Raw genomic sequence first — 25,046 nt, forward strand, 5'->3', positions numbered from 1 at the left:
GGGGGACCAGCGGCTGTACTCACGACACTGCCCACTACGTACACGCAGGGGGACCAGCGGCTGTAATCACGACACAGCCCACTACGTACACGCAGGGGGACCAGCGGCTTTGCTCACGACACTGCCCACTACGTACACGCAGGGGGACCAGCGGCTGCACGCAGGGGGACCAGCGGCTGTACTCACGACACTGCCCACTACGTACACGCAGGGGGACCAACGGCTGTACTCACGACACTGCCCACTACGTACACACAGGGGGACCAGCGGCTGCACGCAGGGGGACCAGCGGCTGTACTCACAAACTGCCCACTACGTACACACAGGGGGACCAACGGCTGTACTCACGACACTGCCCACTACGTACACACAGGGGGACCGGCGGCTGCACGCAGGGGGACCGGCGGCTGTACTCACGAGAGGGGCACGATGATGAGATAGGGGCCGTTGAGCCTCTTGTGCTCCATCAGGTACGTGATGAGGGCGATGGTCTGGATGGTCTTACCCAGGCCCATCTCGTCCGCCAGGATGCCGTTCAGGTTGTTGTTGTACAGGGACACCATCCACTCCAGGCCCTGCAGCTGAAAACAGAGGGGGACGGCTTCAGTCACCGCAGAGCCACGCAGCAGATGCCCACCGGCACCCACTCCACAACCAGCCAGGAGGCCACTTCTCAACCCCGCGCGGCCATGCAGGGCTCCCCGGAGTCGGGGGGGCAGGGACCCACAGTCCGAGTCCCCAACGCCTGATCCTGGGCAGTAGCTGGGTGTTAACTGGATCGCGAGGTGGCGTCGGCCACATGCTGCTGAGAACTTTAAGCAGCTCCGCCAGCTTGTCCTGATTTGACATTTGAGTGCGTGCAGTTTGAGGATTAACTAGAAACGAAGAAAATCCAAGACAACTCAGATCTCAACCCCGCCAAGATCGAAAGTCAGTGGGGGACGAGAGACGGACGGGCCAGGAGGCAGGACCAGCAGGAAGGACACAAGTGGGGGACGAGAGACGGACAGGCCAGGAGGCAGGACCAGCAGGAAGGACACAAGTGGGGGGATGAGAGATGGACAGTCCAGGAGGTAGGACCAGCAGGAAGGAAGGACGCAGGTGGGGGACAAGAGACGGACAGGCCAGGAGGCAGGACCAGCAGGAAGGATGCAGGTGGGGGACAAGAGATGGACAGGCCAGGAGGCAGGACCAGCAGGAAGGATGCAGGTGGGGGGATGAGATGGATGGGCCAAGAGGCAGGACCAAGAGGCAGGAAGGACACAGGTGGGGGACAAGAGATGGACAGGCCAGGAGGCAGGACTAGGAGGAAGGACGCAGGTGGGGAACAACCTTCCTGCAAAAGAGAATCTCCCATGCGGGCAGGGTCAGCGAGTCAGAGGACACTCTGCTAGGCCTGCACCCACCAAGGGCGGGGGAGAATAAACTCCCAGACAGTACGTGACATTGTTGACCTCTAAGGGGAAGAGCCCCAGGGAAGGAGCTGTCTAGAAACACAGCATACAGACTATGTCACCAGAGCATCTTCTAATAGTATGATTAATTTTATTATGGTAGTTTGATCAAAAGTTCACAGTACAAATTGGTTTGCCATTCCACCATTCTCTGCTCTACCCACTTCTGCTCTGTGATTCTTGTTTCCACCCATCCTTCTACCCTCGTCTGTTCTGTCTTCCGAGGTTCCTCCCTGGGCACTTAAGGCCCTTTTGTTCTTGTCTAGTTGGCTGTTCTCAGGAGTGAGGACTTCTATTCACTTTACAGATCTGTCTATTGTGTGGATTCCGAGCTCTGGTGCCCATTAATGGTAAAAAGCTGTGCTCCAACCCGATGCCTGTGGTTCGAATCCACCAACTGCCTGCCATGAGAAAGATGGGCAGTCTCCTTCCGCAAGAGTTACTTCCTCTGAAAACCCACTGGACGGCCAGCTATTTCAAGATGAGGTTCAGATGTTCCCTAATGAAAGAACGAGGCTGGGCTTTCCATTTTGAAAGAGCCCATAATGAGATAGGTCCAAACAGCAAGCTGGTATTTCCTTAAAGCAAAATTCCTCTCCATCCTCGTCCCTTCCACCCACCTCCCGGCCTCAGCTGGCGGCCACATTGGAGCAAGCGGTCAGACCCTATACAGTAAATGGGACGCTTCAAAACCTGGCCTGCAGGGGCCATGGGAGCACCCCAGCCTCCACGTCATGGGACCTGAGAAGTGGCCCTGGTGTGGAAGCCTGAACCACAGGTGTGGCTGGCTGAGGTGTGGAAGCCTGAACCACAGGTGTGGCTGGCCGAGGTGTGCAAGCCTGGACCGTGGATGTGGATGGCCGAGGTGTGGAAGCCTGAACCGTGGATGTGGATGGCCGAGGTGTGGAAGCCTGAACCGTGGATGTGGATGGCCGAGGTGTGGAAGCCTGGACCGTGGATGTGGATGGCCGAGGTGTGCAAGCCTGGACCGTGGATGTGGATGGCCGAGGTGTGGAAGCCTGGACTGTGGATGTGGATGGCCGAGGTGTGGAAGCCTGGCCCGTGGACGTGGCCGGCTGCGGGGCACCCAGCCGTGGCCTCACCTGGTAGTGCTTCAATGTGCCGTTGATGAGCAGGGCTGACTGCTTCTCCACGCGCTCGGAGATGGCGTGGGCCACGGTGTAGTAGGACTGTGAGCCCCGGGCGCTGTACTGCATGCTGTACTCGTCGTCCACGTCCTGCTTGGCCGTCCTGGGGGGACACACAGACATCCATGCCTGGGTCTTTTACGCCCCTTCAGCCTGGTGAGCTGTAGCAGCCATGGTTTACCCATGACCTCTACTGCAGCTCCTGTGGGGCACCCACGGGTCAGTGCTCAACTACTGGCCCATCCAGAGGTGCCTCAGAAGAAAGGGCTGGAAGTCTGACCAGTGAAGCCTGAAGACCTCCAGACACACAGGGCCACCGTGAGCCGGACCTGACTGTGGCAGCTAACAGCACACGCCTTAATGTAAACAAACGTTACCATGTTGGACAAGGATGCCGAGTTGGTCCCGACTCCTGGTGCCCAGCCGTGTGAGAGGATGAAACAGGCCAGGCCCTGCACCCCTCCCCTCATGTGACCTCTGTGCGCACCCCTCCCCTCATGTGACCTCTGTGCGCACCCCTCCCCTCATGTGACCTCTGTGCGCACCCCTCCCCTCATGTGACCTCTGTGATCTATAGGGTTTTCAGTGGTTCCTTCTTGGAAGCTGAGTGCCAGGTCTTTCTTCCTTGTCTACCTTAGTCTGGACACTCTGCGGAAGCTTGTTCAGCTCCACTCATCGATGGGTGGTGGCTGGGCACGGGGAGCACGGCCTGGAATGGAACCTGCATCTTTAATCTTCCCTCTAAAACCCAGCAACTGAAACCCATGACTGTCAAGCCACATAAGACTCACAGGGAGCCTACAGGATGGAGTGGAACTCATGGGGTTAGAACTCACGGGGTAGAACTGCTCATGGGGTCCCAAGGCCATAAATCTATACAGAAGCAGACTGCCACACCTTTCTCCCATGGATCAGCTGGTGGGTTTGAACCTCTGACCTTCTGGTCAGCAGTCATGTACCTTAACCACTGCACCACCAGATCTCAATCCAAAACTATAAGCAAGGTGAGCATGATATAATCATTCTTACGGTGCGCACATGAGCCAGACTGACAGTGACTGTGGCACTGGAGGCAGGTGTGTCAGAGACACGGAGGTTGGCTCAGGACAGGGCCAGGCTCTGAGCCACTGTCCATCGGGCTGCTATGAGTGGTAGTCACACAACAACAACAACAACACCGTGTGCACATCACAATGTCAAGGCCAGGGAAGGTCATCACTCTGCCGGGGGCCTGCTAACAGAAGAGCTGTGGGCCCAGGACTGAATGCAGGCCTGCTTGACCTCAAATGAACAAAGGGAACCTGGCCTGAGCGCTGGGTCCCTGCTGAGCCCCTGTGAAGCACCTCCCTGGAGGACAGCTCTGCGGGACACTCACTCGATGATCTGTTTGGCGTCCTTCTCAGACACGTCTTCGCTGTTGGGATCCAGCACAATTTTCTCTTCCATTTCCTGCCTGCTGGATTCTTCCTCCTCATCCTGGCGGTCAGAGGGAAACAGGCAGATAGTGACATTCAAGCAGGGTACCCCTGCCAGGGGCCTCGTGGGAAAAGGATGAAATCATAATGACAGTGAAGAGGGAAATTGCACGTCTGTCTCAACAGTTACAGTTGCGCTGCTGTGTGACTCACTGAGCCAGAGCTGGTCAAAGGGGCCCTCAGGGGGTCACTGCCCACCAGTGGTCCCCTGGGCGCTGGGGGTTTGTGTATACTGACGTAAACACTGGCTCACGAGGACCCCAGACACAAGGGCGACAAGAAGACACTTCCTCCTGTGCCGTCCTCGTAACTAAATCCACATCAGACTTCTGTGATCTGGGGATTCACTTGCTGATTTTCAAAAGGAGATCACCAGGCCTTTCTTCCTAGCCTTAGTCCAGAAATGCCACTGAAATGTGTTCAGCATCACAGCCACACACAAGCCTCCACAGACAGAAAGGTGGTGGCTGCGTCCAAGGTGCACTGGACAGGATTTGAACCTGGGCTTCCTGTGGGAAAGTGCGAATTCTACCACTGATCCACCAGGGCGTTGTTCCCTTTCCTTGTGAGCTAAGAGATTTGGAATTCACCAAGTCTCTCCACCTCCACCGCGGAGCCTGTGCCATGAGCACATTCTCCAATCTCCTGCCCTGCTCTTCACATGAAGGGTGACAGAGACACAGAAAGACACAGGCTGGTCCCGACTTCAGGGAGACACGGCGCCCCCGACCTCCGAACCACCAGACCAGAAACAGAGACACAGATGCGCACACACCTCCTCTTCGTAATCGGAGTCACTCTCCTCGCTGTCCGACCGAGGGGCCACCTCGTAGCTGCAGGAAAAGGCCACGGGGAAGGGAGATTAGTTACTTTAAGTCCCAAAACAAAAGTAGGTGCAGGCAATGCGACTGCCATGGTCCCCGCAGAAGAGAACAACAGGGAAGAAAAAACGTGGAAGAAAAGGCAACTGTCACGTGACTGTCAAGCATCATGGGGGCAGCCTGACCCCACAAGGGCCAACGCCTTACCCGGGGTTCATCTCCAGCCAGGCATCCAGCTGGCTCGCTTTGGGAGCTTCTGGGCCGAAAAGGACCTTTCCGGTTTCTGTGTGGGTCACCTTGACGGGCAGGTCACTCATCTGGCTGCTCTCATCGATGGGCTGGGAGGGAGGGATCAGACGCACCATGAGCGGATGCTGGACCAACCCAGAAGTGCCCAGCGTCGGACCCTGTGTGTGTGCAGACCTCAGCACCAAATGAGGCCCCATGGGCAGTGGACACCACGTCTCCCGAAATAAAACCCCTGAACCTAGGAGAGAGTCCACTCTGACTCCCAGCAGCCCCGCGTCACAGAGCACAACTGCACGCTACAGGGCTTCTCTTGCCTGGTCCTGGTGGTAGAGAGTCAGGCTGCTAAGTAGAAGGTCAGGAGTTTGAATCCACCAACTGCTCTGAGAAAGAAAGATGGCTACTCTTCTCCTGAGAAGATTTTCAGTCTCACAAACTCAGTAGAGGGTCCCTTTGAAGCAGAACTGACTCAGTAATTAGTTTAGTTTTTATTTAGACTCATCTTTCTAGAAAAGAGCCATGGCAGTGCGTGTTTAAGGCCTCAGCTGCCGAGGGAAATGTCAGTGGTTTGAAACCACAGGCTGCTCTGCAGGAGAAGATGTGACAGTGGTGATGGTCGCCTGGGAAGCCCCACAGGCCGTCTCCTCTGGCCCACAAGGCACCTTGCAGTGGCTAGAGGGCAGTGCCTTGAGGGCAGTGAGTCAGGCAAGCTCCAGCAGTGCTGACCACGGAGCTGCGTCACTGACCCACAGGCAGCAGCTTGCTGGACCCTCCAGTCCACCAGCTGCTTCTGGGAGGAAGCTGAGCCTTCCCCTCCTGTGTGATTTACACCCTCAAAAAACTCGCCGGAGGGCGAGCTGCGCTGTTCTGACTCGATGGCATCGAGTTAGAGTTTAGTTGGGCCTTTTAAAATTTTTATTATTTTTCTCTTTGTGCGTGTGTATCAGCAAATTGGATCTGACTGGTACAGGCGGAGATTGTCCCTCCTTTTCCAGCAGAGCATCTGGTGGATTTGAACCACTCACCTCTGGGATTGCAGTGCAGCTTCTTGCCACTAGGGCCATCAGAGTTTGCCAGAGTTAGAATCTGTAAGGAAGGGGCCCGGCTGGCACAGAGGTTAAGCACTTAGCTTCAAGTTGAAAGGTTGGGGGTTCAAATCCACCCAGCACCTTTGGAGGATAAAGATCTGTCAATCTGTCCCCATAAAGAGGACACTCTGACAGCCTGTGGGCAGTTCTGCTCTGTCACGTGGGGTTGCGGTGAGTGAGGACCCGCTCAACGGTGACAACACAGTCCTTTCAGAAGCCGGTTGCCAGGCCTTTATTGCGTGGTGCTGCGGGCTGGGTGTGAAGCACCAATCTTGTTAGTAGTTGAGCACCAAGGGAGCCCTGGTGGCGCAGGGGTTAAGGCAACTGACCACTACCCTTAAGGTCAGTAGTTGGAGCTGCATTTCTGATGAAAGATGGGGCAGCCTGCTTCCAAAAAATGCTTGCCTTGGACGTGGGAAAAGCAGGTCCACTTCAGAGTCACCACACGTTGACTCTATCGTAAAGAGGTGTTTCAGTTTTGTGTATAAAACTACAATTCCTCTGTCTTACACTGAATTGTGACCCCCAAAACACACAGGTATAGTGGTAAAGTGAAGTGACATGATCCCCTGATAAACCTGTTAAGTGCTGTCAACTGTGACTCACAGCGACCCTATGGACACTACTCTGAACCCTGCCTGTCCTGTCCTGTGGTCCTCTTGTGGGTTTCCAGGGGCTGTAAATAACTCAGGAGGCCACGGCCCATCTTTCTCCCAGGAGAAGCTGGTGGATTCGAACTGTGTGCCTCTGGTTTGGCAGTGCAGCTCCTTACCACCAAGCCTGAGCTCCCTGCAGAATAATCTAAACAGCTGTGGAAGGATTAAGAGTGAATGCAACACTCCTCAATCCCGTCCCAGCCCTGACCACTGTTAAGGCATCTCCCCAGTGTGTGGCTCGAGATAGAGGGTCAATAACCAGCCCCCACAGTGCAGAGACCCACCCTGAGCCCGTCACCCTTCCCGTCAGCATCATCTCTACTCAGGGGGAGGCGAGAGTGGCCATTTACAAACAAGAAGCCCGACTGTACACTCCCCACCAGGAAGCCAGGCAAGCACAGGGCATGTGGCAGGCCCATGCCATTGCACTGGTGGTCAGTGGTCAGTCTAATCTTTGCACAGCCAGTGTCCTCTTTGCAAAACCCAAAGCCGAAGTTTTCACCTCGACCACCCCCTGGAAACCACACACGTGTCTGAGGGTTGAGCAGAACTCCGCAGGGTTTCCAATGACTGGTTTTGAGGAAGCAGACAGCCAGGCCTTTCGTCCAATGCACTTCTGTGTGGACTTGAACTCCCAATCTTTCCGTTTGTAGCCAAGGGCCATTCAGACATTTGCAACAGGGAGAGACTGACATCCAACACCAAGCCGTTGGCATTTCTAAGGATGATAAAACCCCCACACCCCCCGGGGCCATGAAGGGGATTCTGACTCATGACCAGCCTCCCCTGGGCTTCAGAGCCTGGAAACCTCGACAGAAGCAGAGTGCTCAACCTTCTCCCTCACGGCTGCTGACGGATTTGAACTGCTGACCTCTCAGTAAGCAGCCCGACACACAAGCCACTATGTCACCAGGCATCTTGATCAAGGGAAAAGCTCTGCTAACTTGAGACTTGATGAACGGAAGAAGGCCGAACCGGAGTCCATTCCCAGAGTCCATCAATAATGGCCTGCTCAGGAAATTACGGGAGTCAATGACATTGACAGGGCTGTGTTTAACTCACTTTGGAGAATAAACTGTTTTAAAGGTCAAGGAGAGAGTGGCCTTATGCAAAGGAGTGTTACTGAGTACCAGGCGTGTTTATCCAGGAGAGGCTGCCCAGGCAAGGCTGCGTGTGGAAAGGCTGGACTAGGAAGGAGGAGCCCTGGTGGCAACAGTGGGTAAAGCATTCATCTGCTAACTGAAGCCGGCAGGTGCCTCCGTGGGAGAAAGACACAACCACAGGACTGGAAATCCTGGGGCAGGTCTACTCTGTCCTTCAGGGTCCCCCAGGAACTCACCGAGGACAGTAGGGTTTTGGTTTTATTTTGGGATTTCCTTAAAAGCAATAAGCTCTGCTGGCCTAGTGGGTAGGGAGCTGTGCTGCCAACCCAAAGTCAGGCAGTTCAAATCCACCAGCCGCTCCTTGGGAGAAGGGTAGGCATGTCTCCTTCTGTGTGACTTACTGCCTCTGAAAACCCCCTGGTCATGGTCAACATTGAGCTGGTTTGGCAATGAGCTTGAGTTGAGTAAAAAGATAAACTAAGATGTTTAGACAATTCATGCCAAGTCATTTTTTTTCTGTGTTCTTCTTAAAGGGAAGGAAGCAGCCTGCTTGTGTGATTTCTGGGGGCCGAGGACCCTGTAAAGTGAGGCAAGTGGAGGCTGATCTGTAGGGAGCGACTTCACTGAGCGACTTCACTCCCTGGTGTGCTGAAACCACGGAAGGAAGTCGTTTGCTACAGGTTCGTAGGTAAGGACAGGGAAGCTCACGCTTACCCGCCTACCGCAGACCTTAAGGAGGCTTTGACTGTGGGTCAAGTCAATTCTCTTCCTGGTGACTCTTGTTATAAGGAGCTGAGGTATTAGTGATTAGCCACAAAATGGCCTTTAAAAATCGGGACGCTTCCCTCCAGACTGTCCTGTCCACCTCCGGGGCTGTACGAGGACAGCCTCCGCTTCTGTGCCAAGATGAGGCGCTTCGTCCTTCCTGGGAAAGGCAGCCACGGGCTCAAGGAGCAAAAGAGGGGGCACAGAGGGGTGCCACCATCGGCCCTCGTGTCCCCTGAAAAGCCAGGTGCCGCCTTCTGTGGCTCCGCCACCCTCCTGTGTCACTGTTCCCTTCAGGCCTCGGAGGAACAGGAAGCTGCGGCCTCTGGAGTGAGGATGTGGGTAGAAGCAGGGAGTGGACACTGCAGAGTGCGGCGGGCATTACTCAAAACTCCCTGAGCGGTGCTCACACCACACACAGCCATGGAACTGCCAGATTCTCAGAAAAACACACACACAAATGCAGTAAACAGACACTCTGAACGCTCAGGAGACGGCTGCAGGACAGACCCCCAAGTTCACAGCTCTGGAGTCGGCTCCTTCTCACAGCGACTGACCATCGGGTTCCGAGGCTGTAAGGTCTTCATGGGTCAAGGCTGCTCATCTTTCTCCCATGGAGCAGATGGTGGATTTGAACTACTGACCTTTCTCTTTGCAGCCTGATGCACTATGCTGCCCACCACCAGGATTCTTTTCATTGTAATTACCAGGAAATAAAACTTAAGACTATATATCCAAAAATTAGTTCATCAAATTAATGAACTATTGGGCTTAGGTATTTTTATATAACGTCAAATTTTTAACAAACTAGGAAAGTAGGGTCAGATGTTACGTGTCTGTACCGGTAAGTGGAATATACTGGGGAGCCTGGAATTATGAGTCACTTAGGATTGAAAAAAAATAATAAAAATAAAAAGAGTCACTTAAGATTCATATTACATCATGTGTCCTCACATATATGTGCTAGAAATTCTAGGATGATACCCAACAAATGTTGATTCATCTACAAGGAAAGCAAGTTACTCAGAGAGACTGTGAGTTTTGTTCTTGACCAACCAAATAAAGGGAGTTACAGCACTCTTTCCTGTTTTCCCGTGTACAGAATTAAACCCACACTAGAATGGGGTCTTCGAGGGAGCCTTGGTGACGCAGTGCGCTACATGCTATGTGGGTCCACCAGCTGCTTCTCTGAGCAAACACAAGGCGGTCTGTGCTGTATCTGTAAAGATTTCAGCCTTGACAGCCCCATGGGACGTGGCCTTAGTGGACAGTGGGTTTGGCAGTCTATGAAGTGGGCCAGGGCATGAGGAACAAGATAGACACACTGAGAATGACCAGAGGAGGCACGGAAGCAGGAAGCGGGCACGTGCTGTTGGAGAGACGGCGACCGTGCAACCGGCACAAAACCTCAGCCGGTGCAAAATGCAATATAGCAAGTGCAGCCAATGAGGTCGGCCCTGCTCGCCACCACGCCCCTCTCACACAGCGTCATTTTCTGTTGTGCGGATGCACTTCTGTTTTAGTTAATACTGCACGCTGAGCTGAAAGGAAACGGGGACATGCAGGGAACGGACGAGGCCCCCTCTCAGCTGCAACGGCGATGGCTTACCTCTCCGTCGGGGCCCAGGGCAGACTCCCCTCCTTCGGTGTTCTCCTCAGCCTTCTGCAAAACAGCAAGGCAAGAGTTACACGTGCAGACCAGGACGCTGGACAGAGGGAGCGCGGGCGGTAACCCCCGATACGGGCCACCCGATGACCACCCATCACCACCCACCATCGCAGGAGCACAGACGCCTCAGCCTTTCCCTGCTCTTCACCATCTGAGGTGAAACATGTAGTTTATCGACGACCTGCTGAGTCATTTCAAGGTGGTTGTGGTTCAAGGCCAGCACAGAAGGGCCATACGGACGAGGACTTCAGTGACCCTTCCACCGTAGACAAAGTGGCATCAGGACGTGGTGCACATCTGAGAAGTTCTCCCATTCAGCCCATTGAAGACATGTCACCGTCAGTACGCTCTTCCTTGTCCCTAATCAGGTTTTATTTTGCTTTCACTGGGGTGTTTATAGAACACATTTCAAGAAGTAAGAGCTGCAACATGAATATGTCCACCTGTGTCCACGTAGCATCACATACAACAGCAAAGAGGAGGAAACAGCCCAGGTGTCCACCATACATGAAAGGGACAAAGACACTGCTGTGTGTGTATGCTGTGGAATACTATGCAACCCTAAAGATGCATTTGCAAAATAATAACATGGAAGACGCTACAGAACACTGTCCTGAGCGAAGCCAGGCAGTCACAAAAGAGCCAACACTGCATGGTCATTTATTATAAAAACCTATGGAGAAGAACTCATAGTGACCTCCTCCTCAGTTTGGTGACTTAATGGTAAGGAATTGCATTACCACCCCAAAGGAACAGAGTTCGAATCCACTAGCTGCTCCACTCTATCGTCAGTAGGTTCTTACTTGGCACAAAGCAAGTCTTAACGGGAAACACTCTACTTCACACCCGAAAATCCACGAGGGGGACAGGGATGGCTCCACCTTCTGCTGCTGAGCGGAAGGCTGGAGATTCAGAAGAAAGACCTGGTGAGGAGAGCTCTGGTGGCCTAGTGGCAAGAAGCTGCGCTGCAATCACTGAGGTACCTGGTTGAGAAGGAGAGACAATCGCCTCCTATACCAGTCAGATCTGATTTGACGGCACACACACACACACACACACACACACACACACACACACACGTATGTGCACGCATGCAGAAAAATATTTAAAAAAATAACAAAGACCTGGTGAACTGCTGCTTCCTGAGATTACAGCAGAAAAAGCCCCACGGAGTGCGCTCCTCTCCCACCACACCCCTGTGGGTCACACTCATCTCTCAAAATCCCCAACATCTGTACACACCTCGATCTCAGCAGTGACGTACACAAGACAGGCTAGACTCTCTTCAATTTATCACACCATTCTCTGACAAAGGAAAACCATCATATCACTTTTGCAGGATTCTCATTTTAAAGGAATCACTGGAAAATTACATTATCGTGGTGGTGGTTGTTAGGTGCCACTGAGTCAAATCCAACTCACAATGACCCTCTAAAGAACAGGGAGGAACCCTGTCCTATCCTGTACTGTCCTCACAATCTCTGACACACTAAAACTCATTGTGTCACTGTGTCAATCCAACTCACTGAAAGTCTTCCTCTCCTTCACTGACCTTCCACCTTTCTAAGCATGATGTCCCTCTCCAAGGAACAGGACCTCCTAGCAACATGCCCAAAGTATGTGCAATGAAGCTTTGTCAACTTGACCTCCACTGAGCTCTCGGGCGGCACTTTCTCCGAGACATATCTGTTCGTTCTCTTGGCTGTCCACGGGATGAATATTCAGCACTCTTCTCCAACACCACAGCTCTCGGGCATCAATTCTTCTCCTGTCATCTTTATCCACTGTCCAGCTCTCAGGTGCACCTCAGTGGTTGTTAGTGTTGTTAAGTACCACCTCCTAGCAACGTCAAGTACGCTAGAAGGAAGCCCTGCGTGGTGCTGACCGTCCACACCGCTGGTACTGTGTGTATCCGTCCATCTCATTAGCGCCTTCCTTCACTTCCACATTAGCCAGCATCATGTCCTTCTCCAGGGCCTGCTCCGTCCTGGTGACACACCCAGAATACACGACACAGGTGAGGACAATTCCCCTCCCAAGGAGCATTCTGACGATACTTTCTCCAAGATAAATTTGTTCATTCTTCTGGAAGTCCATGGCACATTCAATATTCTTTGCAAATGCTATAATTCAAAGGCATCAAGTCTTCAGTCTATCTGGCTTTCATGTGCGTATGAGGTCAGACGCATCTCAGTCCTGAGTGATTTCTCCCTTCTCAACACTTACTGAGTGAAGGTTTCTGAGCAGATCTACCCAATTTTCAATGTTAGTTGCCTCACTGACTACTGCTTCCACGGGGGTGAGTTTGGATCCAAGCAGAATGAAACCCTTGATGATGTCAATCTTTCCCCTATGTAACATGCTGCTGGCCACTGTCCAGAGGTGAGGCTTTGTGCTTCTTGGATGCTGAGGTGTAAGCCGTACCGAAGGTTGCCGTCTTTGCTCTTCATCAGAATATATGCTCCTCGCACCGTCCGCTTTCAGCAAGCAAAGCGGTGCTCCCTGGGTATTGCTGCCAAGTCTTCCTCCAAACTTAACGCTATATTCTTCTTCAGAGAGTTCAGTTTCTTGACTGATTTGCTCAGCGTACAGATTGGAAAAGTCTGGTGAGAAGGTGCCACCCCGAAACACACTTTTCCTGAGTTTTCCTAAGCCACACAAAATTCCCCTATTCTGCTCAAATGACTGTCTCTTGGTCTATATAAAAGTTTTGCATAACATCACTTAAGGCATCAACTGCCACCTCGGCAAGTCCCAGCCATGTCGACTCTGCAGCCCAGAGCAGAAAGTGCCGATGGAGTTTCTGAGGCTGCGATACTTTAGAAAGAGAAACTGTCTCAACTGTCTCCCAAGGAGCGGTGGGAGGTTCAACCTACTACAGCTCAACTGTTGTTGTTGTTTGATGCCGTCGAGTCGTAGACGACTCACAGTGACCCTATGAACGAACGGCCTGAGCACTGCTCATACACAGAGTTCCTGGAGGCAAGCCATTTCGGAAGTGGATGCCGCTCCTGCTTCCAGGCTTGATTTAGTCGGGAAGCTCCAGCCAACACTGTCCACCATGGGCGCCCATTACCATGATTGGCACATCACTGTCACAGGCTTCAGCGTCACAGCAACCACGAGTACAGCTCAACTACCCACTGCTTATTCCACTGTACCACCCATTCCTTTCCATCTCCACAAACTCCTTCTATTCAATATCCCTGAGAATAGCACCACATCTGTGTAGTAATAAAATCAGTCATTTCCTTAATCAAGACATTTAAGAAAATCTGCTTTCCTCTTTGTCCCCAAACCTTAATTAATTAAAAACTTAGAGAATGGTACAGAATCAACATTAACTCAACGCTGCTTATTATATGAGACATACACTCCTCGATACATTCCTGCCTTCCCTGAAAACACTCTCCCTTGACAAATAGCTTTTACAGAAACTGTCTAATGCACAAGACCACTTTTCCATGTCCCCTGAGGATGACCACTGAGGATGTCTTGAAGTTCTTGGAAAATATAACATCCTTAAAAAATGCAAATATGCTGAAGCATAAAGGCATCAAAACACAGCTTTTATCAAAGTGGAATACACCCTTTGATTATGATTTCTCAAAAATTAACTGTTGTTGTTTACACCACCCTAAACTGGAAACATTTACAAGCTCGAAAGGAATGGTTAATATCCAAGATATCCCCGGCCTTCTGCTTGGCAAGGGAGGGACAAGCCAACACTGACCAGGCTACTCAGCTCAGAGAAAGTCACCCCCGTGGCCGACCAATGTCAGCTCCATTGTTAGAACTCCCAGGCCCTCTGCTCAGGCCGCTGTTTTAATTAAAGAGAGAAAGTCAATTAATCCCACTATTCTCTCCACACAAATCAGAGAAGCTACCTGAACTTAGCCAACAAAGACTAGATGAGATACAATGAAGAAACTCATTCCAAGATCGAAGCAAACAGCACTTGTCAGGCATTTCCATAACGGTTCACGGAAAATCCACACATCCTCTAAATCAGCAGAATCAAAACCAACCCGAAGGATGCATCCGCGTGGACACGTCATAGACGAGTTACCAAGCCGAGCCCATACTCGAGCCCCTTCATCACTTAACATCCCTTAACTCATCGAAGAAAGTCCACTAAGTCTTCACCCACTGGGCAATGTCCAATGAGCAAAGCTGGTTCCTCATGGGGGGGGGGGTCCCCCTGAGTCAGAATCTCCGCTCCGTCCCAGGAGAGCCGGGCGACGTGACCATCACCCACTTTCTGTTTGAGTCATGCTCTGCTGGGGCTGGGATCTGAATTACGATTCCACTACCCACAAAAGAGCCCTGTTGGCATACTGGGTTACAGGCTGGGCTGCTAACCAAAAGGCCGGTGGTTCGAATCCAGCTACGGCACCGTGGAGAGAGGTGGGCGCTGTCTTCCCATAAGGATCTGTGGCTTCAGAAACATGAAAGGGTCACCGTGAATCAGAATCAACGTGGCAGTGGTGAACTTTCAAACCTACCCCGAGGTGATTTGGAAGAAAGGCCTGGCAATCTGCTTCTGAAAGGTCTCAGCCTCAAAACTCCCAAGGGAACGCTCTACGCATGGAGTCACCGGGTCAGAATTACTGAGGACACAGCCTGTGTTTGAGCGCAGATCTGCACACAGGAAAAGAATCCACAAGACTAGTCTTCGTGCCTCTGCTAAGACTGGCAACGGCATCATCAGAGCTGCTTCGTAAAGACCGCAGGCCTGGGATGCCAGTCTATTTTTGTTCCCGGTCCTGCAAGGGTGTCTGTCACTTAAAGGACAGTAAGTAACTATTAAGGTACATGGTTCAAATCCACCAGCTGCTCCACAGGAGAAAGACAGGAAATCAACTTTACTGTCTCTTAAAACATGGGTCAGCCACGAGTCAGCATTGACTCAACAGTATATAAAAATAACAATGTGATGTGCTGCTGAGTCACCTGCAACTCATAGTGACCCTATGTCCGGCAGCTCTGAAGCCTGCTCTTTCCTGAGCCAGTATCACCGACTCTGACACAATGACCCCCCCCCCCCACTGCCCTCGTCACTGTTTCAATCCCCGCATCTGGGGTCTTCATCTCCTGCACTGTCCCTCCACCCTTCCCAGCATGATGTCCTTCTCCAACGACCAGTCTCTCCTGGCCATGTGACCAAAGTATGTGAGACAGAGCTTCAAAATCCTAGCCTTCAAGGAAAAACTTGGTTTCACAGACCTAGTCTTTTTCTTGGTGGTCCGGTTCAAAATTCTCCTGCACTACAACTCAAAGGGATCTAGTCTTCTTCTGTCATCCTTAGTCACTGGCCAGCTCTCTGATGCATAGTCAGTCACTACGAGGACCATGTCCTGGATCAGGTGCACCTTAGTCTCTACACTGACATCGTTGCTTCTCAGTACTCTGGAGATTTCGCAGACAGTCGATTTAACTCATGCAGTTCATCTTTTGACTTCTTGGCTGCTGGGGCCAAGAGTGTTGATTGTGGAGCCAAGCAAGTTGTAACTGTTAACAACCTCAATCTCTTCTCCATCATCATGATGTTGTCAACTGGCTCAGTGGTGGAAATCTTTGTCTTCAATCCATATTGAAGACTACAGTCCTTGACCTGTTTCAGCAAGTGCTTCAGGTCCTCCTCAGTTTCAGCCAGCAAGGTTGTGTCATCTGCATAATGTAGGTTGTTGATTAATCTTCCTCCAATCCTGATGCCACATTTCTCCGCAGACAGCCCAGCCTTCCGAATGATCTGTTCTGCATATAGATTGAAAGGGAATGGAGACAGGACACATCCCTGATGCAGTCTTTTCCTGATTTTGAACCATGCAGTGTTTCCTTCCTCTGTTCTGAGGACTGCTTCGTGGCCCAAGTAAAAAAGTAAATTGGTATTTGGTGTGTGGTGGAGTTAAAGCTGGAAGACAGTGCCTTCGGCTCAGCACTCAGGGCAGGGCTGACTCCTGTGTTCAGGTGTTGATACACCTGCACGTCACTGTGTCGAGGGCATACACAGGCCCTGCTAGGTGCCTTCAGATGCGACACTCATTCATGTTCCTGAGAAACCAAGCCCGCTATTGAGGAGTGGACGCTGCTCGTGGACCCCTGAGTGCCACAGATGGCCAGGCCACATCAGGACCAATGGCCTTTCTTCTGAAAGGCTTCTCAGTGGATTAGAATCTCCAGCATTTCGGTTAGCAGCTCAGCGTGTTAAACTTCCACACTACCCACCCAGAAGCTCCAGATATGCCCTGTTATTGTTGCCAGAAAAGTCGATTTTAACTCCTAGTAACCTCAGGTGACAGAGTGCAACTGTCCACAGGGTCCTCCGGCGGGCTGTCATCTTTACAGGACAAGATCACCACATCTGCCCCCACCCAGAGCAGCTGGCAAGGTCTGAACCATCATCAACCTTCTAGTTAACACCCCAGTGCTTAATCATTGTGCCACCAGGCCTTCTCTGCTGTTGCTGCTGGATGGAGCTGAGCTGAGGCCGACACGCAGTGACCCCACATGACAGAGCAGAGGTCCCTACAGGGCTTCCTAGGCTGTTCCCTTCTGGAAACAGATCCATTCTCTCACAAAGCCACTGGAGGATTTGAACTATCAACCTTTGGGTGAACAGCTGAGCCTTTAGTGTGTCACCAAATCAAAAACCCAATCCCACTGCCACTCATTCAGTCCTGACTTCCAGAAACCCACCACTGGGTTTCCAGGGCTATGAATCTTAACGGGAGCAGATGGTAGAATCGAACTGTCAACCTTAAGGTTAGAGGTCTGAATGGGTGAAGACCCACTAGGCCACCAGGGCTCCTTCCATCCTGGAGCTGGCCATGTCATGACGTGAACTGGAAGCCAGGTGGCAGTCTACTCTACTGTGAGGTGTCCAGTCCTTCCTCCCATCATGCCCTGGATTCTTTCAGGTGAAGAATCTGGTTGAGGTGATGTATAAAGCTTCATACTTACATCAAGCTGGTGCTTTAACAAACAAACAACTTCCCTTTCCTTTGGATTCAGGTTAAGTCCAAAGTGTGTGTGACCTGTGCAGACATGTGCACAGCCCCTCCAGGTCCCGGAAATGCTGGGTCCTGAAGCGGCAGCTGGAGCTGTATCAGTCCCCCCTGCATAAGGACACATCACACAGCTACCTGTGTCATGCAATTACAAACACACGTTATCAGTACTCCCAGGGGATGCTGCGGCTTAAGCCACGGACTGAAGACATGGGGGTACAGCCCATCCACAATTACAACAGGCTGAGGGAACCCTGCACCTGCCTTCCTCCTGCCTACAGAAGAGACACAAACGAATCACTCATTAATAACGTGTCTCCAGATCGCAGGGGGAATGCCAGTCCTCACCTCTACTTAAGGCATCTGGGGTGGCGCGGGGGTAAGTGGCTACACCGCCAACCCACAGGAAGGCCGTTCGAATCCACCAGCTGCTCTGCAGGAGACAGGTGGGCGGTCTCTTCCTGTGCGATTTACTGCCTCTGGAAACCTCTGGAGGGACAGCTCTGAGCCAGTTTTGACTCAGTGTCACGCAGTAACAACAGCAGAACAAACGCCTTTATTTAGAAACGTTCACCAGCACAGGAGGTGCCTGGGGACGTCCCGGCGGCACCATCGCCCAACACTCCGCAGTCAGGGAAAGGATCCAAGCCACCGGCCACTCCACAGAGAAAGGCCTGGCCCTCCGCTCCCACAGAGATGACGGTCAAGGAAACCCCACAGGGAAGACCTACCCTGCCACCCGGGGTCACTGTGAGCTGTCAATCGACCCTCCACATATCTGGTCACACGGGACTGAGTTCACAGGAAGAGGAAGGAGGGAGTTGCTTGTTCAGGCTGCCACATGGTGCAGGGTGGAGAAAGGCTTCTTTTCATTAAACAAACAGAACAATTTAACACCAAATATTTTGGCAATCTATCCCATAAAAAACTCAAAAGTCTCATCACCAGTGACGTGGAACTGACTCCACTAACCCCCGTTGGTTCTGAGGCTGTGAGCTGTGCAGAAGGAGTCTATCCGTCTTTCTCCTGTGGGGCCAGTGGCGGGAGGAGGGGGATTTGCTGTATTTTTTAATTTGGCAAAGTCCCTATGGACTAGGCCCGAGTGTATGCACTTCCTGTTCCGACAGGAACCATCATCGGATGCTGAAAACAATGTTCCTTACAGTCTAATTCTGCCCCTATTCCTTCTGTCATTTCCGTGGCCCAAGAGTGATGACCCGGGTGACTGGGCACTCAAATCCACCACCATCCCGTGAGTCCAACCCATGATGCCCTTGACCATCATGCTTCTGAGGCTGTAAATTGAGAGGAGACTGCCTGTCTTTCTCCCGACAGGTCGCTGGTGGATTTGAACTGCCAACCTTTGGGTTAGCACCCTGGTGCGCCCTACACCACCAGGGCGCCTATAATTACACCCAGGAATATCAGACTAGGAGGCAGCTGGGGCATTACCGCTGGTGGTGGATTGCAGAGAACACCAACTAGAACGTTTTAGCTCCAAGACCTGGACAAGCCAGTTAAGCAGGAATTTAACCCAAACTTTTAGGAAGGCTTGTGTTTTTGGACACTGAAGTAAAGATATGAATCTAACCCTGTGGCATTGTCTCTGCCCGTGTGCTAAGTCACTAGCCACAGGGTGGGATATTTTAGGAATGACTTTCAACTAACACAGTTCCCACGAGGGCAGAGGTAGCAGGACTTTGAGAAACACAAGAGCCAAGAAGTGAGAACTGAACTAGAAACAAATGGCTTTTGGAAAATTATGCTAAGGGACTTTTGCCATCTTAAAAGGACTGTCCTCTCACCATCTGGATTGCCGTCCTGGGCAGGCTGGTGGTGCAGTGGGCGAAGTGTTGGGCTGTTGACCAAAAGGCTGCCTTCTGAACCCACCAGCTGTCCCGCAGAAGCAAGGTCTGACCGTCTGTGTCATATAGACGCTCGGCCTGAGACCTGACAGGGAAGTTTACTTGGTCCTGTAGGATCATAACCAACACGATGGCTGCAGTTTTGAGTTCCTCCTGACCAGGCGGGGGGGAAGCGGCGGCAGTTTGCTCCCCCAGAGATCTGCATCCACAGAAGCCCCGTTCTATCTTCCCCTGCAGATCGCTGATGGGAATTCACCCAATGGCAACAGATCTACTGATCAATACATCGCTCAACAATTCTCACACTCAACGCGACACTCCTGAAATTTATTTGTAAGAGTAACTGATGGAGCAGGAAGGAGGAAGGAGAAAGAGAAAGGTGAGAGGGACTGAGAAAGCAAAGGAGTCAGAGAGAAACAGAGTGAAAGACAGACAGCTGTCAGAGAGGCAACAGACAGCTCGCTGCGGAGCAGGCCGGCCGGCAGGGACCACACTCCGAGCGTGGCCTCTGTAGCACCTGCCTTTACACAGAAACCCACAGATGGGTAACCAGGGTCGGCTCAGCTGCTGGCCGCCCTTTCACAGAGCTGAGAGCTGGGGCTCAGTGTTAGACTTGCGTCTGTGGCCAGCAGATCGTGAAGTGGAGCTCCTGACTTCAAAGGAGGCCTGGTGGTCTGGTGTTTAAAGCACTCAACTTCTAACCAAAAGGCTGGTGGTTCAATCTCGCAGCTGCTCCATCACAGGAGCCGACGTGGCATTCCGCTTCCATGAGGACAACTGTTAGGTGTCGCCAACTCGGTTCCCTGCCACGTGACGCAGGGCAGAACAAAGCGTCCCACTCCTGCACCACCAGCCCCACCACCTGCTTTCCTGAGCTCGCTGCTGCAGCTGCAGGGACAGCCCACTTCATCGAGGGCCTTCCTCTGTTTCCTTCCCTCTCCGTTACTCGGAATGACGTCTTTCTCCAGGACATGGCCAAGCCTGATCACAGGCCCCAGGTGCACAGGATGAAATCTCATCCTCCTTGCCTCTAAGCAACGAGTTCATTTCCTTGTCCTTGGTATGGTCAGTACTCTTCTCTAACATCTCTTCTTGGAAGCGTCAATTCTTTGTCTTCCTTCTTCACTGTCCAACTTTCACACACACATGTTGCTGTTGAAATGTGATGTCAAGTTGGAGCTCACTCAGAGCTGACCACGGGGTGGATTTTCAGAGGTGTCAATCACATGGAGGGAGACTGCCCATCTTTCTCCCAAGGAGTAGCCTGCTGGGTTCAAACAGCTTGCTTTTGAGTTGGGTGCACAATTCTTTACCCACTATGCCACCAGAGTGTCCTTAAGAAGCACAGCTTAGATCAAATGCACCTTAGTCCTCAAAGTGACAGTCTTGCCCAGATGCCTTGATCTCAGTGAGGTCCATCCTGAGCTCTCTATTTTAACTGGTAACCCTCGCCCCCTTTATTCACTCACTTGGTGGTCAGCACCCGTCCATCACAGTTGTTTGCTACCCTCTTGCAGGTGCTGACTCACAGTGACCCCGTGGACACCTGTGCACAGCACCACAGGGTCGACTGGGAGTTCAATGAGTTTCAGGAGGATCTCCAGGCCTTTCTTCTTAGTCCACCTGGGTCTGAAAGCTGTGTGGAAACCTTAGCATCCTAGCAACACATACAACTGCAGAGACACAAGGGTGGTAGCTGTGCCTGAAGTGCCCTGGCCGGGCACAGAACCCTGGTCTCCCGTGTGGAAGGTGAGAATTCTACCGCTGCCCCACTGCTGTCCTCAACACCACAGGACAGACATGTATAATGTACTTCCTTTTCTTCCATTTAAGGGCAGGTATGGAACCAAGGCTGAGCATAAGAAGTTTCCAGATGATGGAAAAGTGTGTATTTCATAGAAACGGCCCTAATTTGAAGAAGAGGAACTCAAAGGAGGTCATGCTGGCTTACAAGAGCCCTTCCCAGTTATTTAGAGCACACCCAGCCAACTGCAGAAGGGAACAGTCTACCCCCTCACCCTTGGACAGCTGCACACAAACCCGAAAGCTGATTCAAGGGCGAAAGAAGCCAGGGGATCCTTTTCTGGTTAAACCACAAGGTCAGCAGGCCAGTCCTTAGCTGGACAGTATTAATGTGTGCACGGTCGCTGCATTCCAGGCATCGCTACCAGCTCATTGCTGTGAGCTCAGAAGATGAAGCAGCTTTCTCAAAGCCTGGCTTCACCCTCTCCAGGGCAAACTGTGTGTTTTCCTAGCAGTCCATGGTATAGTCAACACTCTTCTCCAGCATCACAGCTCAAAGGCATCAACTCTCCTTCTATCATCCCTGGTCATTGTCCAGCTCTCTGATGCACAGCGAGTGATTGAAAAGACCATGGCCTGTATCAGGCACACCTTAGTCTCCAGACTGACATCACTGCTCCTCAGTACCTTGGAGAGATCTCTGACAGCAGACTTTCCCAATGCAGTTCGTCTTTTCATTTCCTGGCTGCAGATACCAAGAGTGTTGACTGTGGAGCCAAGCAAACTGAAGCGGTAAACAATCTCAATCTCTTCACCATCCATCATGATACTGCCCATCGGCCCAGTGGTGAGAATCTTTGTATACTTGATGTTGTGCTTTAATCCACATAAAAAGCTGTAGATCTTGACCTTCTGTAGCAAGCGTTTCAGGTCCTCCTCGTCTGTATAATGCAGATTGCTGAAGAGTCTACCTCCAATCCTGATGCCACACTTCTCCTCATAGAGCCCAGCCTCAAATTCTACCACCCCCCAGTCTTCTCGGTTCTGATGGAGACCTCCTGTTCCATCTGTTGCTTGGTCCACCTAGACTTTGTCAAGATTAAATACCGGCCAAGAACGAGATTCCCAAACCTCTCACGGCTCAGAGCGGGTCTCCGGCTCCAGTCCCGCACCAGCAGGTGACACTGAGGCTGATACACCCATTGCCTGTGGAGCAGTGACCCTAAACCTCACGCTTCCCTTCGCGTGGGAATTAGGACATTCTCCCCTTCCTGGAACTGACCACCTCCCTGCCTGATGACTGAGTGGATTATAGGGCGGAGTCTCCTGGCTCAGTCGTGGCCGTCTGCGGCCCTCATGCCAGCCTCCTATCTGTGGGGACCACAGGCACAGTGGGACAGGACCCTGTGGTCCATCCACTGAGCTTCCCCAGGCTGATGTCCAGGTCACCAGGCCTCCTCTTCTTCCATCTTTGTCCAGAACATTCACTAAAACCTGCTCTACATCAAAGCTAGACACAACCTCCACTGACAGATGGGTGGAGCTTGTGCCCGGAGCACCAGCCAGGGATCGAACCGGGGTCTCCTGCGTGGAAGGCGAGAAACTACCCCTCACCTCTACCACTGACCTCATCTGTCCAAACCCACAGGGTGAGATCCCAGCATGCTTTGCTCTATGGCATGTCACACAGTCTGCGTTTTTCACACCGTGAAGGCCTGAGGCACCTCTGGGTTGAGCACATCACCACCTTTCCAACAGCACGCACCCCCTTCCTGCCCGTGTCCCACTGTGGTCATCCTCACAATACTGGGAACTTCTCCATCACGCCACTGTCCACTCCCCAGACCACAGCAGCGTGGTGTGAGCATCACTGGAGATGTGCTGGGAAACCACAATGTCCCTGTGACTCACTTTATTGTGACATCCTTTTACGTGGTGGCCACGAACCGAACCTGCAGTGTCTCTGAACTCAGGCTGTATGTTTCAGAAACATCCCAGAACCATCTCTTACACATGTGTTCTAGCTCTGCACTGCCTTTGCCGCTTCACTCCAAGTTCCTAAACTCAACAGTCCCCTTATGTCATTAAACAGAAACCAGCTGCTTAGTGAGGTCCCTGTTCCCCTTTACCGTGTGCGTCTGTGTGTCCGTGTGTCCTAGGCTTCCCGTCCCTTCACAAGATACTCAATTTTCTAATTTGAAAAGAATGGAAATACTGGGGAAGGGCTGCTGTCGTCCTGCCGCTCTCACCCCATACAGATTTGGTGGTGGTGGTGGAGACTGCTGCAGATTTGCCAGCCTCCTGCGTGTCGGCCTTGCCCCGCAGTCACAGGTCCAGCAGACCATCTCTCAGAAGCAGACGCAGCAGGATCTCAGAGATACTTGTGGGTTTCACTCCAGGCCACCAAAATAAAATGATGATCACAATAAAAAGAGGTCCCAGAATCTCTGGTTTCCCTGTGTTCAGCAGGAGGGCAGCTCTGGTGGTGCAATCTGCTGGGCGCTGTGCCGCTCACCCAAAGGCTGGGTGTCTCCTCGGGTTCGAATCCACCAGCTGCTCCTTGCATGACTATTTACAGCCTCGGAACCCCAACAGGAAGCGCAGTGGGTCAGAAAAGACGGGCAGCAGTGAACTAGGTGACAGTGCACGTGAGCTAGGTTTACAATCACCCTGTTGTCTAGGAAACGTGCAACTGATGAACAGTGTGACATATTGGGGAAAATGACCCAAAATGGGACCCACAGACATGAAGTGAGCTGTTGGTAAAGTGGCATCAGTAGACTTGCTTAGTGCAGGATTGACACAAACCTTCAATTTCTTAAAAAAAACACACAAAAAACCAAACCAAAACCCAAATACAAAAACAAAACCACAGTATCTCTGAAGCGTAATGAAACGAGGTGTGCCTGCAGCCAGGGCTTTCTTCCCAGGTGCCGATGTGTGGACTTGAACCTCCAACTTCCCAGGGAGCAGCTGAGCTTGGCAACCATGTGGTCCTCCCGGAGACTCTTAGTATTCCTTTGATTTCTTTTTTTTTTTTAATCAAGAATTAAACAGTATTCATGACACAGCAGTGGGCCCCCCGAGCAGGCCTGGCTGACACAGGCCTCGGCCCCCACCACACGCTCACCTTCTTCTTCCTCCTCTTCTTCTTCTTCTCCTTGGCTGCCTGGGCCTGCTTGTGCTCCCACACCAGGTTGGTGAGGTTGGCCACGTACTCGTCGGTCTGCTGCAGAAGGTAAGCTAACCGCCTGTCCTTCTTCTGATCAATCAGCTTCCGGTAGCCTTCTTCATCTTCGGCCTGGGATGGAGAGAGAGCAGATTAAAAACTCTGTCATAAAAGTCTGCTGCTGTTGTCATCAGCTGCCACCTTTGCAACTCTAGCCCAGGGCGACCCCATCATTGAGGACGGAACGAAATGTCACCAGGTCCAGTGCCACTGTCGTGGTCAGCTGGGGCCTGGACAACTGTGACCCCGGGGCTTACGCCGGCTCATTCATAGAAGGGCTGGACAAGCGTTTCTTCCTAGTCTGTCTTAGCTGGGAAGCTCCTCTGAAAGTCGGTGAGTGTCCCAGCCTCCCACAAGCCTCTACCGGCAGACAGGTGGTAGCCACACATGAAAACACATGGGCTGCAAATTTAATCCAAGTTCCACATGTGGAAGGGAAGAGTTCTACCCCTGGGCCACCTCTGCCCCTGATAAGGGCTCTGGCCCATGCACTCTGTCCTCTCCCTCCCGCCCCTTGGCGTGAGTGGACTCTAACTGGGGGGGACTGTGACTGGCTATTGAAGAGGCTGCATACAGGTGGGGACCAGGGAACCCGGGGAGGCGGATGCCTGAGCCCCCGACAATGAGAAAGGAGCATTTGGCCACAGAGACAAATGAATAACTCACACCAAGCCAACATTCTTTTTCTTCTACGATTTTTTAACTGCACATTCACAGTCAAAATGTGACAGGTCACCAACTAAGATGGGTTCTTCACTTTTTATTTTGGATAAT

General features: G+C 52.1%; 1 protein-coding gene across 2 annotated transcripts in view; it reads right to left on the reverse strand.

Moving 5' to 3' along the window:
- The window catches only part of SMARCA2 (SWI/SNF related, matrix associated, actin dependent regulator of chromatin, subfamily a, member 2), a 191,004-nt gene that overhangs the window by 114,720 nt on the left and 51,238 nt on the right, over positions 1-25,046 (reverse strand). For both annotated transcript variants that reach the window (XM_006881321.1, XM_006881320.1), the window contains exons 8-14: positions 24,174-24,344; positions 10,366-10,419; positions 5,106-5,236; positions 4,853-4,910; positions 3,978-4,078; positions 2,558-2,705; positions 418-581 (exon numbers count right to left, since the gene is read on the reverse strand). In XM_006881321.1, the coding sequence (XP_006881383.1) occupies positions 418-581; positions 2,558-2,705; positions 3,978-4,078; positions 4,853-4,910; positions 5,106-5,236; positions 10,366-10,419; positions 24,174-24,344 (827 nt within the window). The remainder of the gene's footprint in view (positions 1-417; positions 582-2,557; positions 2,706-3,977; positions 4,079-4,852; positions 4,911-5,105; positions 5,237-10,365; positions 10,420-24,173; positions 24,345-25,046) is intronic.

This window comes from Elephantulus edwardii, unplaced genomic scaffold (genome assembly GCF_000299155.1).
Source record: "Elephantulus edwardii isolate Elephantulus edwardi_28Jun2011 unplaced genomic scaffold, EleEdw1.0 scaffold00014, whole genome shotgun sequence".
In the NCBI taxonomy this organism is placed as follows: Eukaryota; Metazoa; Chordata; class Mammalia; order Macroscelidea; family Macroscelididae; genus Elephantulus; species Elephantulus edwardii.